Raw genomic sequence first — 19,323 nt, forward strand, 5'->3', positions numbered from 1 at the left:
TGTGAGACTATCTTCTCCCCTTTTGTCCTCTCCACAACCACCATTCTATTCCACCTATAGTGCTATGTCCATGGCTCACGCTCATGTATTGCGTAAAGATTGAAAAAGTTTGAGAACATCAAAAGTATGAAACAATTGCTTGGCTTGTCATCAGGGTTGTGCATGATTTAAATATTTTGTGTGGTGAAAATGGAGCATAGCCAGACTATATGATTTTGTAGGGATAGCTTTCTTTGTCCATGTTATTTTGAGAAGACATGATTGCTTAGTTAGTATGCTTGAAGTATTATTATTTTTATGTCAATATGAACTTTTGTCTTGAATCTTTCGGATCTGAATATTCATATCACAAGTAAGAAGAATTATATTGAAATTATGCCAACTAGCATTCCACATCAAAAATTATCTTTTTTATCATTTACCTACTCGAGGACGAGCAGGAATTAAGCTTGGGGATGCTTGATACGTCTCCAACGTATCTATAATTTTTGATTGCTCCATGCTATATTATCTACTGTTTTAGGCAATATTGGGCTTTATTATCCACTTTTATATTATTTTTGGGACTAACCTATTAACCGGAGGCCCAGCCCAGATTTGCTGTTTTATGCATATTTCAGTGTTTTGAAGAAGAGGAATATCAGACGGAGTCGAAATGGAACGAAATCAACTAGAGAAGTTATTTTTGGAAGGAAACACACCTGATGGACTTGGACCCCACGTCAGAAGATACGGGAGCTGCTCATGAGGGTAGGGGCGCCCCCCTAGGGTGCGCCCCCTGCCTCGTGGGGCCCCCGTGGCTCCCCTGACGTACCTCCTGCACCCATATATACCTACGTGACCTAAAACTTCCAGAACGCAGATTAGATCGGGAGTTCCGCCGCCAGAAGCCTCCGTAGCCACCGAAAACCAATCTAGAACCATTCTGGCACCTTGCCGGAGGGGTCAATCCTTCTCCGGTGGCCATCTTCATCATCCCGGTGCTCTCCATGACGAGGAGGGAGTAGTTCTCCCTCGGGGCTGAGGGTATGTACCAGTAGCTATGTGTTTGATCTCTCTCTCTCTCTCGTGTTCTTGAGATGATACGATCTTGATGTATCGCGAGCTTTGCTATTATATTTGGATCTTATGATGTTTCTTCCCCCCTCTACTCTCTTGTAATGAATTGAGTTTCCCCTTTGGAGTTATCTTATCGGATTGAGTCTTTAAAGACTTGAGAACACTTGATGTATGTCTTGCCGTGGATATCTGTGGTGACAATGGGATACCACGTGCCACTTGATGTATGTTTTGGTGACCAACTTGTGGGTTCCGCCCATGAACCTATGCATAGGGGTTGGCACACGTTTTCGTCGTGATTCTCTGGTAGAAACTTTGGGGCACTCTTTGAGGTTCTATGTGTTGGTTGAATAGATGAATTGAGATTGTGTGATGCATATCGTATAATCATGCCCAAGGATACTTGAGGTGACAATGGAGTATCTAGGTGACATTAGGGTTTTGGTTGATTTGTGTCTTAAGGTGTTATTCTAGTACGAACTCTAGGGTTGTTTGTGACACTTATAGGAATAGCCCACCGGATTGATTGGAAAGAATAACTTTGAGGTGGTTTCGTACCCTACCATAATCTCTTCGTTCGTTCTCCGCTATTAGTGACTTTGGAGTGACTCTTTGTTGCATGTTGAGGGATAGTTTTATGATCCAATTATGTTAGTATTGTTGAGGGAACTTACACTAGCGAAAGTATGAACCCTAGGCCTTATTTCCTAGCATTGCAATACCGTTTACGCTCACTTTTACCATTAGTTACCTTGCTGTTTTTATATTTTCAGATTACAAATACCTTTATCTACTATCCATATACCACTTGTTTCACCATCTCTTCACCGAACTAGTGCACCTATACAATTTACCGTTGTATTGGGTGTGTTGGGGACACAAGAGACTCTTTGTTATTTGGTTGCAGGGTTGCTTGAGAGAGACCATCTTCATCCTACGCCTCCTACGGATTGATAAACCTTAGGTCATCCACTTGAGGGAAATTTGCTACTGTCCTACAAACCTCTGCACTTGGAGGCCCAACAACGTCTACAAGAAGAAGGTTGTGTAGTAGACATCAATCATCAACCTAGAAAGACATAGAGAACAAGACGACACGCTAACACAGAGTAAAAAAATTAATTTTATTCAGCAATAATATTCTTCATATTACACAGGCAGAGAATAAGTACAAGAAGCATCAAGGAATCCACCACAAATAAAACAAGGAGAAGGTGAACAAACAGACCTTGATGGAAAGACGAAGAGCCGATGATCATAGAATGGCAAGTAGCAAAGCAGCCGAAGAACGACACCTGCAAAGCACAAGAAAAGAGGAACACTTGTTGTAAGCAACGCCTAGATGAGGTGCGCAAACAAATGGTAGGCACATGAATGACCTAGAGCACAGCGAAGAGAAGAGAAGAGGCACACAAGAATCCAAAACACGGGAACAAGCAGCAAGCAAAGCTCTCCCCCCCCCCCAGCCTTCGATCAATTCCTGAAGAAAAAATTAGGAGAGCTTAGATGAGAAATTTTTAGCATTTGCCCCCCCCCCCCAAAAGTTGATGATTTGTGTTTCGCCCCTCAATGATTTTCGACTAGCTCCGCCACTGCCTATCATACCCTAAAACTACAACCTCATTTAATTGGACAACCTTCTAACTCTGATCCACCCAATAAGTAAGAAACCAGCAAATGGGCATGTCAACCCCGAGAACCCTAAACCTCATAATTAAAAACAACAACATATAGGATAACCAATAACACAAAGCCCTGAAAGAGAAAGTTGCAGCAAAACGGTATATAAAACATCATAACCATAGCAAGTAAGAACCACAAGCAAGGCATCCAAACATGCATCAGCATACGAGCACATCAGCAGTATGTAAAGTAGAGCAAGCAGAGGCAATGTGTTTTTTTTCTCGAATACGCACAAGCATGCATATCATCGCATTAAAGAAGAAGCGGCAAAGAAGCCGGATACAAGGCCTTTCAGCCATTACAACGCTAATCACGAGAATTAGCCTCCACATCCACCACGCACACCCACCCTGGCTACTATGATACATGTTTCCCTAGTCCAACCTCATGCCAATGACAAAAGCCAAGCCACAGAACAACCAAGCCACGTCATAACCAACGCTGAGACCTCTACAACAAGACCAAAACCCAAGGCCAACCCAAACCAACGTACCGCCACCCATTTGCGCCAAGAGGAAGTCGGCAAGTGAACGGCAGGGCCCGAGCGGACCTAGGGAAGGTACCATCGTGAGAGCACCGAAGATGGCGTACATTGCGCCCAGGAGGCCCATGCCCAGAGTGGCAGCCGACTGACTCAAGCCACACCAACAAGACTCCTCGAGCAACAAGGCGGCGCCTTCAAGAAGGTAACGACGCCTTGACGCCACCGCTGCCGTCCGGTCCGGAGGCCAAACCAAGACAAGGGTTTCCCCCAAGCTCGAGGAAGGGAGTCCGATCGGGTCCAACACAACGCCTCCAGGGAGGAAACGACGCCCGCGAGCGTCACCGTTGTGAGCCTCGTCTCGAAGCAGGGATTTCTCCCAACCCAGATCAGAGAACCCAACGCCCACCGGAGCCACAAGAGCAGACCAACCACCGCATCTGGAAGAGTCACATTTCGCATCACAGTAGCCTCCGCCACTAGTCCTACCAGATCCGGCCAAAGTCGCCGCTACCAGCACACCACCTCGAGCGATGCTGCTGTGCCGCCTCCCTCGATCTGTGGCACACCGCCACCATCACGGACTCGCGGATGCCAGCCGGAGCAGCCATGCCCCAGCCAGCCCGCCTTGGAAGCCGCCGCCGCCGCCAGATCTGGGTCGGTCGGACCACAGAAACGGGGCCATCCCGTAGCACCGACACCCACAGAGGCAATATGTAAAATAGAGCAAGCGGAGGATCAGATATAGAAAAGGCTAGACAGAACAACCAACAACAAAGCATATAGTATAAAGTTTTTTTTATGGTAATACATGTCTCATTCATATTATAAAAATTAAAGTACAAGTCACGTAAGGACTGACATGACAAAACTGAAAAGATAGCAGAACATCTTTGAGCTTGACACCAACGTCCGTCACCTGCCTCCGGCACCACCACAGCAACCATCGAAATAAAGAATGACGGATCACCTTCTCACTCGAGCTCAACGCGGCTCCATCGCTGATATGCAACTATGCGAAAGAGGTTGGAGCAGACATGACTGTAAATAAATATAATAAGCACATGCATTTTAGCCCCGGACAAAAAAAAGGACGCATACCCAACTCTCAAAACAAGCCATCAAACAAAAGCCCACCACGGGAGCTCTTCTCAGCATGAGACAAATACTGTACAAGCACGAATCTCAATGCATTAATTAAACGGCTATGCTTGAGACTAAATTAAATCTCAGCTAGCTGAATAATAGCAATCCCGATTTAAAAAATATTACAACCTCCGTCCCTAAATAGATGACATATAAATTCAATAAAAAATTCAATGCTTGCTTAGTTTGACGAAGTATATATACAAAAAATATTAAGATAAAAAAGTATAATCAGTATCAATATATCAACCATTAGATTTATTTTCATAATCTATTTGTCCAATATTGTAGTTGTTGATATTTCCTTCTAGATATTTGGTCAAACTCAGAAAGAATTGACTTTCTGATTGGATTTATACGCCATGTATTTTGGGACAGAGGGAGTAAAAGTGTATATAATTTTTTTACTGATGTATATAGAAAATGTTCCTAATGTATACAGAAAATGTACAATGTATATGCAAACAAATTGACATAAAAGTGTTTAAAACAGTATTAATCATTTATTTAAAATATGTTAAACTTGTATATAAAAAAATGTTTCGGATGCATATAAAAAATACAATGTGTACGCAAGAAAGTAAACATAAAAAATATATGTTTTAGAAAACGTTAATCATGTATTTTGAAAAAGTTAAATGTGTGTATAAACAATGTTCTTTATGTATACAGAGAATGTAGAATGTGTATGAAAAGGTTGACATCAAAAATATATGTCTGGAAAAAAAAGTAATGTATTGCAAAAAAAAAATCGAATGTGTACACAAAAAATGTCCTTCGTGTATTAGTTAATAGTTTCAAAAACTAGCTAGACTCGGCCGTCCAGATACCCATATGCACGAGTAAACTTCCTTGTCTCGTTCCACTCGTCGCCTAGCACATCCCAGAGTATGCCGTCTCCGTTGTGCGTCCGCCGGCGTGCTCCATTTCAGCTCGTCCGTAGTAACGTGATTCCCACTCAGCTCAAATGGATCCACATTGAACGCTTCACCAGCCAAACCATTCGTCGTATATACTCCGGCGGTACAAGACGGTCATCAGTGCCTCACTCCACCCTGCTCCTGCCCGTGCCCATCGATGGCTCCGCCGTTCCCATCCCTCTCGCTCTCCTCGCGGCAGCGGCAGCGGCCGTCTCGCTCGCGACAGCGGCGGCGGTGTTCCCCGAGGAGGCGCTGCCGACCAGCTCGGGCTACCTCTCCGTCGACCCGTCCGCCAACGCCTCCCTCTTCTACGCCTTCTACGAGGCCAGCGCCCCGCTCGCCGCCACGCCGGCCGACACGCCGCTGCTCCTCTGGCTGCAGGGCGGGCCCGGCTGCTCGGGCCTCATCGGCGACCTCTTCGAGCTCGGCCCCTACCTCGCCAACGCGCCCGACGGCAGCTCGCTCACCCGCAACCCCTTCGCCTGGAACCGCCGCTTCGGGCTGCTCTTCCTCGACAGCCCGCTCGGCACCGGCTTCAGCGCCGCGCCCTCGCCCGCCCTCATCCCCAGGGACCAGCCCGCCGTCGCCGTCCACATCCTCGCCGCGCTCCAGTCGTTTTTCGACGCCAACACGCCCGCGTTCCGCAAGCGGCCCTTCTTCCTCTCGGGCGAGAGCTACGCCGGCAAGTACGTCCCGGCCGCCGGGGCGCACATATTCGCCGCCAACCCGACGCTGCCGGCGGGGCGGAGGATCAACCTCCGCGGCGTGGCCATCGGGAACGGGCTCACGCACCCGGTCGCGCAGGTGGCCACGCACGCCGACTCGGCCTACTTCATGGGCCTCGTCAACGCGCGGCAGCGGCGGGAGATGGAGGCGATGCAGGCGGAGGCGGTGGCGCTCACGGAGGCCGCGCGGTGGCGGGAGGCGGGTGACGCGCGGGCCCGCGTGCTCGACCGGCTGCAGAACGTCACGGGCCTCGCCACGCTCTACGACTTCGCCAAGCAGCGGCCGTACGCGTCGGCTGGCGTCGAGAAGTTCCTCAACAGGGCGGAGGTCAAGGCAGCGCTGGGCGCGCTCCCGGACGTGACGTGGGAGGGGTGCAGCGACGCGGTGGGGGAGGCGATGCAGGAGGACGTGATGAAGAGCGTGCTGCCGGAGGTGGAGGCGCTTCTCCGGCAGACGCGCGTGCTGCTGTACCAGGGCATCCGCGACCTCCGGGACGGCGTCGTGTCGCAGGAGGCGTGGATCAAGGAGCTGCGCTGGGGCGGCCTGCGCGCGTTCCAGGACGCCGAGCGCGCCGTGTGGCGGACCGGCGAAGGGGAGGAGCAGGAGCTCGCCGGGTACGTGCAGCGGTCGGGGGCGCTGACGCAGGTGGTGGTGTACGGCGCCGGGCACCTCGTGCCAGTGGACAACGGGCGCGCGGCGCAGGAGATGATTGAGGGATGGGTCACGCAGACGGGTGTCTTCGGAAGCGGCATGAGGTAGCGCGACATGTTGCCGGCCGAGGGCTTGATGGAGCTGGTCTTTTGCCGTGACGGAAACTGTTAGTAGTACTGATTTTTATTCAGTATAAAAATGGTTACATCTAGGTGTTACCCTTCTCTCGCTCCCTTTGACACCCTCCATGCAGCACGGACATCAAAGCATCTCCAACAGCCGCGGTAAAAAGCGCGCGTGGTAAACCGAGTCTTTTGGGTGCGCGGGACGTTTCGGCGCGCTCCAGCGGTGGCGGAAAAATCGCTCGCGCGGGAACGGTTTGCGCGCGCGGGGGAAAAGGCGGCAGGTCGCGCGTTTTTTTTGCCGCACCGCTTCCGGCGCGCCTATAAAATGCGGCGCGCGCCACATGCCTATTGCACACGCTTCTCTTCCTCTTCCGTTGCCACACGCCCCTCCACCGCTTCCTCGGTTGCTTCCGCTGCCACCCGCGCCAGCGCCCCGCCACCATGCCGCCGCGCCACCGAGGAGTGTCGGGCTACCGCGGCGTCCGCCAGCGCCCCAACGGTGGGTTCTACTCGGAGATACGGTCCGGCCAACTCCGGCTCTGCCTCGGCACCTTCGAGACGGCGCACGAGGCCGCCCGCGTGTACGACGCGGTGGCGTGGCGCCTAGGCAGGCCGCGCCAGCAGATGAACTTTCACGATGTCCACACGCTGCAGCAGGCGCTGGACGTCGCCCCGCCGCCTCGTCTTCGCACGGCACAAGACCGTGCGGAGCACGCTGAGCGGCAGAACCGCCTCCTCGTCGCCCATGAGGACGAGCGGGTCATGGCGGAGTGGCGCCAACAACACCCGGAGGACGTATCCTACGAGCAAGCCTACTGGGCAAGGCGCCGCAAGGAGGAGACGCAAAGGCGCCGCGCTGAGCGGTTGGACAGGCGTCGGCGGAAGGCCCTGGCGCTATCCCAGTGCGATGTAGTTGAGAATGGTGGTGAGACGATCTTTACATCTGATGATGATCGTTGGGAAGACATGTGGCTCGATACCTTGGATCAGACCAGCGAGGATGGCGACGATGACGATGACGATGGCGATGACGACTGGGAGTAGGCTGTAGCTGCACTAGTAGTTTTTATCTATGTCCTTGCACTATCTAAATAATTTTTATCTATCTATGCTATGGTAAAATATCTATGTATTGTTTTTTCTATTTATGAATTTTATTAAAAAAAATGTACGCATTGTTTAGCGCACGCTGCACTTTAGCGCGGCGCTGGAGCTACGCGCGCGCGTTCAATTTTGACGTGTCTGCTGGAGCCACCGCTGCCGGCCGCGTCAAACCAGGCAAACGGCGCGCGACGCGTTGCGTGACTGTTGGAGATGCTCTCAGAAGGACCGTGTTAAACCAATCCATCGCAAGGGCTCACACAAATTATGAGTAAGCCAAACGAATTATTGTAAGGAACGTCATGACAGCATAACAACCATTAGAAGAAGAGGATATAAGCGGAAAGCATGAGGCAGATTGAACGCGCAAGAACTATTTTGGAAGTGCTGTACATAAAAAATTGCATATCTTACAAACTTTTTTTTGAGAGATTCGAGCGCAGGTCTGATCTTACTGTTAGTGCGTTTCTTTTTAACCCGGGTTAGTAACTAAGTATCTGACTGGATCACTGAAAGTTGTTAATTTCGTTTTGCGCCCAGAATCTTTGTGTGACAGCTGCGTACCGACCAGTTAGGGAGCTCCTGAAGAAAGAAACGATGAAAGAGATGGTAAAGGTTACTTATCATACTACAGTATTTGAGATTACCATGGTTTTAATTATTATGAGGTGTTTGGCTGTCACTAAAAACTATGGTTTTAATACTTCATTATTTGCAAAACCATGGTATTTTCTCTGTTTTTAAAAAAGAACCATGGACCTCTTTTTTAAAAACTGAGCTGGCGAAAGAAACGCCTCGTCGTCATCTTCCGCCTTGCTCCAAGCCGTTGTCACCTCCTCCTTCATCCTCATGTTGCTTCTGCTTGACGACCTTATTCTATTGAATCTCGTCCGTGAACTCCTTCGCTCAACCTTTGCCTCTGATGTGCTGTCATGATGAACTGTCCGATAGCTGATCGCCAGTATGTCATGCACCTCTTCATGCCGGCATTGATCCCTGCCTCCCGTTGTTTCCCCCTCCAGCCCCGTCACACTAGCCGTGCGGAACGGAGCGAGCAAGTCCTATTGGACTGCTGGTGGAGTTTGCTACCCAGGCATGCGGCTGCAAAGCTGAGCTGTTTTTTTTTCCAACCGGGCTCACACCCCTTTTCATTAATTTTGCAATCAACGGAAATACATTAGTCTTTGTCGATCATGTTCACAAGATAAGCACCGAGCTAGCTAACGAAAACTACCCAGCAAAAGGAGACTGAAAGGGGCACGAGCGAGTTGGCGCATCGACAGGAAACCCACTGCATGACAGCCCTAGAACGGACTATCTGCTGTGGAGCGAAAACCTGACGACACTTCAACCACTACTCGGACCAAAAGCACCTGTCTAGACCATAGGACTCTAGGGAGGATGAATCAGTATCATCAAAAGAACAACTCCAGCGGGCATCAGACCCCAGTGGATATAGGCCAATCTAAAGATAACAGGATTAAGACAGCTCCCCAATCTGAATACCATCCCCACCTCCCAAGAGCAGCCTGTCGCGAGCATATGATCTGTCCGCCAGGGCAGCCGCCACATTAGCCAGCCTCTTCACCCCCACTTGGAATCTCGTCTGGTCTTCCTCCTTAAGCAGCCCTGCCCAGTATAACATAAAAGAACAGGCAATGAAGACAGCCTCCAAAGGAGTACGAGCATTATACTTGTCAAAAGTAGTTTTGTTGCGGAGGCACCAAATCGCCCAACACACGGCTGCAATAATCATCATATAAAATTTCTTCCCCCTTGGGAAAAACTTATACAGCCAAGCAAAGCACTGCCAAATAGACCTGGGGGCACAAGAGACCCCCGCAGTCAGCCCCAGCACGCCCGAGACCGTACGGGCGAGTGAACAAGTGAAGAATAGATGATTAGAAGTTTCCACCTCCGTGCAAAACGAGCACATAGGATTTCCCGGCCAATTCCTATGTCGCATGTTATCGCGTGTAAGCACAGCATTTTGGAATAGCTGCCATAGGAAAAAATTTATTTTCAAGGGAATTGCAGCTTTCCACACCTTTTTATAGTTAGGTCCAGATAGGTTTCTCTCCAGCCACTCATATACAAATTTAGTGGTGAATTTCCCCCCACTATTCAAGGACCAGGAGACAATATCAGAATTCTCATTCAAAGACTTTTTTTTAGCCTCGCACACCACCCAGTCCCATTGCTCCTCCAATGCACCAAACAACCTGCGTCTAAAAGCTAGATCGTAGTTGTTGGCTACAAAAGAAGCAATGGTGCAATCTTGATTTTGACAAATATCATATAAGACAGGGAAACACTCTCGTAATGGGCAGTTATCTATCCATGGGTCGTGCCAAACCCTAGCCAAATCTCCTTTGTTAATGATGATTTTCCTCCCAGCCATATAAGTATCTTTGACCTTCATAATGGATTTCCAGCAAGGGGAATCAGAAAAGCGGCTACGGATATTCGCAACGGTTTTGTTCCTGAAATATTTCGCTCGGATAATGCGTTGCCATAGCCCATCGCAAGTTTCCAACTTCCACCACCATTTCACAAGGAGGCTAATGTTCTGCTTGTGGAGATCTTTTATTCCCAAGCCACCAATTCTCTTTGATCGGCAGATCCTATCCCATCTAACCATGTGATAAGCACGCTTCTTATTCTTCCTCCTCCAAAAGAAGCGTCTGCGATACTTATTAATTTTTTCAATGAAGGTTTTGTTAAAGAGAAACATGGACATCAGGTACGAAGGAATACCATCCAAGCTAGAATCTAGCAAAGTGAGTCTAGCACCCGAGGAGGCTGCGTATGCCACCCATGCATCCAGTTTTTTGACCATTTTAGCATCCAAGAAATCTAGTTCGATGTTCTTAAGAGTGGAATAGGTTACTGGCACTCCCAAGTACCTCATGGGTAAGGTGCCCACACGGCAACCAAATATCTCTGCATAAATCCTGTCAGTTTCGTTATCCCCTCCCACCACAAACACTTCGCTCTTATCATAATTGATTTTCAAACCAGACATGAGCTCAAAGAGATAAAGCAACAATTTAGCATTAGCAGCCCTGTCCGTGCCATGTTCAAAGCACAGGACGGTGTCATCAGCATATTGGAGGATGCCCACCCCTCCCTCGATTAGGTCCGAGGCCAATCCTTTGATAAGACAGTTTTTTGGGCAGCAATAACCATTTTGGTTAAACATTCTGCTGCAAGGTTGAATAAAAATGGAGAGTGAGGGTCACCTTGCCGCACCCCTTTAGCACTCTGGATATAAGGCCCAGTCTCATCATTGATTTTAACACTCACCGTGCCATTCCTAAGGATTTGCGACACCCACCCACACAATTTTGAATTGAACCCACGTTTAGCATGACAATCTAGTAAGAAGTCTCAATTCACTTTGGCGTAGGCTTTTTCAAAGTCGATCTTAAAGATCACACCCACCTCCTTTTTATATGAGTATAGTGCAACACCTCATGTAAGGATAATATACCATCCACTATATGTCGTCCTTTAATAAAAGCATTCTGCTGAATGTTGAAAAGCTTGTTAGCGAATTTCGCGGCCCTGAGATCCATGACTTTCGTGATCAATTTATATGCGCACCGTAGCAAACAAATAGGCCTATACTGCTGGATTTTTCTTGCATCAACTGTTTTAGGCAACAGTGTAATAATCCCGTAGTTTAGTCGTTGAACATCTAATTTTCCCTCATAGAACCACTCAAAAAGGTTGAACAGTTCTGTTTTCACAACCTCCCAGCAATGCTGGTAAAATTCCACCGGTATATTATCCGGTCCCGGGGCTCGATTTGGTTTCATCGCAAACAGTGCTTCTTTAACCTCCTCAAGTGAAAAGGGACGAGTCAGGTACTCATTATCCTCAGGCATGATATTTTCATCCCGAGACCAAAGCGAGGCATCGATCTTACAAGTATTCCCAGGGGCCGGACCAAATAAGTCTCTGTAATACGCCGTAGCATGAGATAACAAATTCTTGGTCCCCTCAACGATAACTGGGCCACACTCCAGTGAGATCATAGTGTGCTTTCTACGTCGCCCATTAGCCACTTTATGAAAAAAATCTGTATTATTATCCCCCTTCAGGAGCCATCTCCCATTAGAAACTTGGTGCCAATGGGTCTCTTCTTCAATGTACATGGTATTAAGCTCAGCTAGGATGTTCAATTTTCTCGTATACGCCTCCCCACAGAGATCATATTCCTCCTCCAGCTTTTCTAGCTCTTGTAATCCAAGTCTAATAAGATCTTTTCTGATCTTGTTATGACCAAATATATTAGATCCCCAACCCTTGAAGAACTTCTTAATTCTCTTCAACTTGATATTAAGAATATCGATGGGATCACTAGTATAGACAGGCTGGGACCAGATTTCTGTCACCAGAGGAAGAAAGTCTGGGTTATTTAGCCATGCATTATCGAACTTAAAGCATCTACTCCCAGGGGCTCTAGATGAAGCCACACCCCCCTCTAACAGCAAAGGGTTATGATCAGAAATTTCCTTGACCAACTTACGAACAGAGACACGGGGATAAAGGTCCTCCCAGTCTGACGACATTAAGACCCTATCCAATTTCTCTAAGGTAGGGTTCTCTTGTTTATTTGACCAAGTATAGCAGCCGCCTGACATATCAATTTCTCTTAGCCCCAACAGGTGTATAACCAAATTAAACACATCAGAGAAATGAGATAGGGGGTTTTCTTGTTTTTTCCCCACTATGACGAAGAATATTAAAATCTCCCCCCACTATATAGGGGATAACAGTTTTATGAAACATAGACGACATTTCTGCAATGAATTCAGGTTTGTTTTCATCCTGTGCAGCCCCATACACCACCAGCAAGGCCCATTTATAGTTCTTACTCTTATCGAGGAGGTCAATTTGCAGAATAAATTTCCCATGCTTCACCTCTAGGATATTAAATTTATTTCTATTAATGCCACAAAGGATGCCTCCAGATTTCCCCCTAGAAGGATTCCACTCCCAATAAAACTTCTGAAGTGGATCCAATTTTCTAAAAAAGGAAGGAGTATAGTTACTTTTCATAGTTTCTTGCAACCCAAGGAAATCCACCTCATGAGCATGTATCATATCAGTGAGGCAGGTAGACATGCTCTTCTTACCTGCCCCCCTACAATTCCAAAAGATTCCGATCATTTGTATCGATCAGGTTTATCTCTCACCCTGGTAGGTCTGCCAGGATTCATAGCAGCCATACCCTCTCCCTCTTTTTTTTGACTTCTAGTCATGGGTATAACAGGGTCTCTATGGGGTGAGACGACCACTGTTCGCTTTCTCTGATACTTCCTCTTTTTTTGTTTAGATTGGACAAGAATAAAATTCTCCTCCTCGTCTCTGTCTGATTCCCCCCAAGTTAAGGACAAGGGGACACTATTTCCCAGCCCATCATTAATAACTATATTAGGAGAGGCTCGTTCATTTTTCTTATCAAGAAGTAAATTCCTAGATATCTCTAGTTCACGGATAATATTAACAGTGTCAAAGTTATCATCAGGAATTTGCACTCCCATGAGGGATGCACGCACAACAATCTCAGCATCAGACATGATAGAAAACTGGTTTTTAGTGTTGAGCATGTTTTTACCTTCAAAGTCCCGCTTCTTCATTCTGTTAGCAGCTCTATCCTCCACTTTTTCCAGCTTCTCGAGTTGTCTGCGTGAAGTTAGGTCTTCAGGCATCCCCACCTCACGCATGGGAGACCCCGATGGTGACTCTACAGTGTAAGCACTGTAATTTTCCCCTCCCTCAGTTGAGCCTTCTTCAAGGGGAACAATATGAGGCAGTGAGGGCCAGATTACATAATCTGACAGAGGAAACACAGCCTCATGAGAGTTATCATAATGTTGCAGAAACAGAGGGGAAGGGAGGATAGGGGTCTGGATGATTTCCCAAGCACCTTTTTTAGGAGATATACCCCCATCCTCACAGCCCATCTCCTCCTCAATGTTTTCCTGTGACATGTTCTCAATAGGAGAATCATAGCAAGATGTTTTTTCCTTGTCATGCTCCCTGGCCATGGACTCAATGAGTAGCTCAGTATGATTCCCCTCATCACTCTCCTCCTCCTCTTCATTTTCAGTAACTACCGTCAGTCTCTGTGAAGTTTTGTCATAGCTCTGTGACCAATGATTTCCCACCATCGATGCATCAGTTTCCCCCTGCTCCGCAGAGGAAGCAGGGTATGAGTCCACCCTAGCTTTTTTAGGGAAAGAAGGGGATGCACTGCTATCAACAGCAATGGAGGATTGTTCTTTATCCCCTCCAACAGATACCACTTTCTCAACTTCGTAGAAAAAATCATAGAATTGTTCTCCTAACAGACCTTCAGCAGAGGGGGGAATTTTTTTAACCTCTCGGCACCCCAGCAATATCCTGGCATACTCAGGCTTATGTAAAGTTGCCTCATCGACTTCCAGAGTTATACCAACCAGCCCCCCAGCATATGCAGCATGCTCAGAGCATCTTTTTTCCAATGGGATATTTCTCACACAAACCCAAGCTTTTTCCATAGATCCTTTAGCCCCCACAGATGCAGACCAAGGGGTAATACAAACAATGACAGAGCCATCTTTCAGAGGAAGGCGTTTGCCATAGCAACATGCTCTTTCCACCTCACTGGCATTAGGAAACCGCATGACAAATTGAGCAGGACTGATGGAACGAGCAGTACACCGCCATTTTTTCTTGCCAGGTTTGCGGGCAAAGATGCAGTTAAATTCATGTTCGATCTCCTTCACAGTAGCCACCCCCTCTATGACAGTAATAACTACATTGTTCGTTTTTTCAGAGCTCTGCTTGGATGCACACATATCGGGAATATAGAAAAAACCCTGGCCAGGAGATTGAAACCCACACAGTAAAGGAACACACTCCCACGGTCTCAAGGTTTGACAAAGTTGAGCCATATGACCAAGCTTGCCACATTTTTCACAGCGAATAGTAGGGCAACGAGGAGCAAAATGACCTGGATTGTTGCAGTTGAGGCAGCGTTCCTCAGATCCCTTGGAGATCGGAGTCGTGGTTGGAGTAGCAGTAGGGGGGCGCAGCCTTGGTTCCCCCTCCCATCGCCCGCGCCGCAGCCTCCCACTTGTCGCCAGCTCCTCCTCCAGCGGATCCAGCCCCTCCTCCGGCGGATCTCGAGCTCTCCGGTGCGGCCGTCGATGGATCCGGCCGCTGCCACACCATATGACGCGTCTGGTTGGACGGAGGTGGTTTGCGTCCACCCCCGAACCCGCCGCGGCCAGCGAAGTCGTGTCGGCCTCCGAATCTCCCCCCACCATGGTCTCCCGTCGTCATGGGCTGATCGCCGCGGGTCTTCGAACCCCCCGCAATCTGAGCAAAGGAGCGGTCGTCGGCACGGACCTTGCCGCGCCACCAACCGAAGGAATCGCCCGACGGTGGTGGAGGAGGGGAGGAAACCCTAGATCTCTCCCATAGGTGCCCGAAGAGATGGGCGAGATGTGAATCTGACCTGATGGAAGTGGTGGTAGGTGGGGGATCAGGTGCGATCCCCTCCCCCCGGTGGCCGCTAAATACCCCCCACTCCATTGCTGCAGCTGGGACCCTCATGGCGGCGAGACGGCCATGGATCTGATCCAGCAGCTCTCCCCTCGCCAGGTGTCTCGCATCCAGCCGCTGCATGTCTCTCCTTCTCCCCGCGGTGCACGCCGGGTCCCGCATGCAGCGCGGTCGTGCATGGCGCGCAGCGAGGCGGTCAACCCTAGCCAGATGACATGGAAACGAGAGAACCTGGCCGATCTCGATGCTTTCACCCTCGCGCATGTACCGCGCGTCCACTGTCACGCCTCGTCTATCGATCAGGACCATCCGTAGCGCGCCGTGGTTGAGATGGATCTCGCCCTCGTCGGCGGTGAGCGCACACGCCGCGATCAGGTCGGGGACGAACGTGACGTGCCAACGCGTCGCCATCCTCCAGCAGATCAGCAAAGCTGAGCTGCTGTAGCTGTTGTTTCCGATGTTTGTCCATCGATGCCGGCTATGACACACGAGTATCCATACCATACCCAACTAGCTCTTACTCGAGTAATTGTAACTAGTTAGGAACAGACGTGTTTGTAACAGCTATGAACCGGCTAGCTAGCTATTTTTACCTTGCTGCATAAAGCAGCCAAACAGGTCGTAGTATTCACAATACTTCAAAATACTTTGGTATGTCAAAACTGTGGTATCTTGTACCCACGGACTAAAATACTATAGTTTTCAATACTTTGGTTTTTGCAATACCTTGATATCAAACACAGCCTGTATTTTTCTTAAGCATTTCAGCATTTACTAAAGTGTGATGACTTTGAAGTGCTGCCAAGCCAACTATGAACTATAATGAACAAACACCTCCTGCTGAACATCCCATAGTGTTTGTCCAATGGTTCATTCTTTAATTGTTTACTTAGATCAAAAGGCCTGATCATGTGTTCACTGTGAGTTGGTTAAATCGGTTTATTTCGATGAAAAAAGGTCTGAGCACGTTCACTGTAAGTTGAGATTATGTTCATTGCCTATTTGATAAAAAGGGAATGAGTTCTTGAGCTTCAGATGCCAACGATGCAACAACTATCAATCATTGGACCTATCTAGATGTACACATAATGCACCATGAACTGAATTGTTGAACTGAACAGGTCAAAGATTTATATGGTTTTTTCCATTGGCAAGTCAGAACGTCAACAAAAAAATTGAGTATTGAATGAAACAGATAATGTTCTTAAGACTACTAGACCAGCTTCAAGGAACCTCCACCACAGATAATCTTAAGAGCAGAAGATTTACTCTTCGAGCTAAAGTTACACCTCCATAGCCATCGTAATCAGGCAAAGGGGATGCCTGAACTTTCACCAAACTTAAATTGAATATCAGCAGACCTTTCCATCTCACCAGAATAGAAGAGTTTCAGGCAAGATGACTGATGAACATATGGTGTGGTCGTTGAATGATGAGATGCTATTTATTTGCTCCTATTTGTCACCCTAAGGCCTCCTTTGGTTCATAGGATAGAAATGTTGTAGGAATAGGAAAATCATAGGAAGTGAGATGCTATAGAGAAAGAGATGTCATTTGATGCATAGGATAGGAATTTTTCTATTGAGTCTTAGCTAATGTTTTTTTCCTCCAAAATGTGAAGGATTGATTCCTATCCTATATAGGAATAGGAATCCATTCCTACGAACCAAAGGGTCTCAAAGGAAATTTTCCTATGCAAATCCTATTCTATAGAAATCTTATGACATTCCTACAAACCAAAGGAGGCCTAAACATGGATGGCCTCTCAACTCTAAGAGAGCAAAGAGCTGATTTTGAGAACACTTTTGCCGAAGGAGAAAGCCGATAAAAGACATTGAAAACAAGGAGTTTGCCATTGTGATAGAGCGGCAGTGATCCTAAGGCTATTGCATTGTTGTAAACACATGTTAATAGAGCTACTGTGAATCTAGCTGAATCACTGAATGATGTAAAATACCTTTCGCACCCAGAATTCTCTGGGTGACACGTGCTTACCGGACGCTTATAGATGTCTTTCCTCTTATACTGTTTAGCATTTACTGAAGTGTGATGACTTTGAATTGCTCCTAAGCCAATCATGAACAAACACCTATGTAATATTTTGATGACTCGGGAAATTAGGGAGAAGGAGCCGAAACAGAGAACCATCATAGCAGTTGAGGATTCAGACAAGACAGAGAGCAAGAAGGTGAGATCAGGTAAGCTTTGAGAACAAAAGCTTAGCAGTGGATAGAAGAAGCAGCAGCAGCTCATGTGGAGCAAAGCATGGCCTTGAGGCGGTGGCATTAGATTATTTACAATTCTTATATGGGAACAAGTATTGTATAGATGCCCATTGTATATTGTTGTTATACATTGTTTGTTATACATGGTTTATAAGTGCAACTACTTCATTCTTGGTAAAAATCGGATGCCAAGTTACTAAAACTACTCATAGCAAAAGCTACAATCATATGGTATGGAGTGCTGGTTAAAACATGTGCAAGTGTATAGAAGAAAACAAACATTAGATTTTGTATTCATCAAAGAAAATCTCAATAATATCTTGTTTTAGCATCACCTCAGCCCATCATAAAACAGAACCCAAAAACTGGAATTAATTTACAAACCGATGACACCAGTTATGCATGCAGATCCTTTTAATACATAATGACAATTTTTCAAGAAAACGCAAATGGCTTTTGAGTTTCATTACATTGGAAAGAGAGGGAATTTACATCCTCCTAGGAGGCAGTTTTACACAGCCGTCAGGGGCCAGTAGACATCCCAGGATGATGGCAAAACGACCCTGAGCCCTTGAGCTCCGGCCTTTGCCCAACATCGGGTCTCGTCCTTGATCGTGTCTAGAAGCTCATTGAGCGACGGGCTAACATGGTAAAAAACGTACGCGTTCCTATGCTTCCATATCATCCACAGGACCAAGAGCGCTGCGGATTTCAGCGCCTTGCGTAGAGTGGGCGGTGTGAACTCCTTCGTGCGCAGCCACCAGTCCATAAGCGAATCATCATGCTCGAGCGTCGACGCCGGCAAGCGTAGCCAAGATAGGACCTCGTGCCATGTTTGCCTGGTGAGAGTGAAGTCTAAAGTAAACCCTGAGATTGCAGAGGTCGACGTAAGTGAACCCTCATCTCTAAATCCCTGAAGTTTGTACCCTGTATTTACAAATCCCAGTCAATCCAAACCCTGTGTGGATAAAATCTTGTTTGGTGTGATAGGAAAGGCGCGATCCCAACCAGGATTGATTTCAAGTGTCACTTAGTACGTGGGCCCACTTGTCATGTGCATCTCCTTCCTTATTCTGTTCCTCACAAATTTTACTCCCCAAACGATCCACCCGCATGGCGCGAACCACCGGCCGATCGATGCGGTGCAGCGGCGATAGATGACAGCCCGGACAAGCTCCTTAGCAGCAAGCTGCAACCCGAGCAGGCCGGAACAGGCCGAGAAGGGCGAGAAGACGGCAGCCATGATTTCCGTTGAAGGCTTGAAGGTGGGCGTTATAGTCCCACCACCGCGTCTGTTGGCCTCAGATCTTAATCAGTTCTGACTGTCGCCAAAGCAATGCATCAACTCGCCGATTACTTTTGGGTGCGAGCAACATTCGCTAGTTGGCTCAGTTTTTCTTCTGATGCGATGCCACGAGGGGCAACACGCACGTACAAAACTTGTGATTGATTCTCTAGGAGGCTACCTACATACAGCCACCAATACGAAGCAATCGATTTCTTCTAGTCGCTATCATACACACGACACGAATGCGAGCCGAGGAGGAAGAGGAGCGTCTGAAGCAGTGCAGCGGAGAGTGGCAAGCACATTTTTTTTTGAAACAGGGCAAAAGATTTGCCTCATATATTAATTAAGAGAGGAATAG

General features: G+C 47.7%; 1 protein-coding gene, 1 non-coding gene and 2 pseudogenes across 2 annotated transcripts; 2 read left to right on the top strand and 2 right to left on the bottom strand.

Moving 5' to 3' along the window:
- The first annotated feature begins 5,099 nt into the window (after window positions 1-5,099).
- Window positions 5,100-7,139, top strand: LOC125531343 (serine carboxypeptidase-like 50 pseudogene; annotated as a pseudogene).
- Window positions 7,140-7,232: 93 nt separating this feature from the next.
- LOC147992930 (ethylene-responsive transcription factor 3-like) lies at window positions 7,233-7,745 on the top strand (annotated as a pseudogene).
- Window positions 7,746-9,372: 1,627 nt separating this feature from the next.
- Window positions 9,373-14,743, bottom strand: LOC147992931 (uncharacterized). The gene is made up of 3 exons (XM_087539179.1): window positions 13,831-14,743; window positions 13,519-13,737; window positions 9,373-9,521 (listed from the first exon to the last, which is right to left on the bottom strand). The coding sequence occupies exons 1-3, from the start codon at window positions 14,741-14,743 to the stop codon at window positions 9,373-9,375; spliced, it is 1,281 nt and encodes a 426-aa protein (XP_087395305.1).
- Window positions 14,744-16,649: 1,906 nt separating this feature from the next.
- On the bottom strand, window positions 16,650-16,777 carry LOC125533377 (small nucleolar RNA snoR77). The gene has a single exon (XR_007294257.2). It is a non-coding gene; the product is annotated as a small nucleolar RNA snoR77 (small nucleolar RNA).
- Window positions 16,778-19,323: the final 2,546 nt, after the last annotated feature.

This window comes from Triticum urartu, chromosome 1A (assembly GCF_056163025.1).
Source record: "Triticum urartu cultivar PI428250 chromosome 1A, HENAU_Tu73, whole genome shotgun sequence".
In the NCBI taxonomy this organism is placed as follows: Eukaryota; Viridiplantae; Streptophyta; class Magnoliopsida; order Poales; family Poaceae; genus Triticum; species Triticum urartu.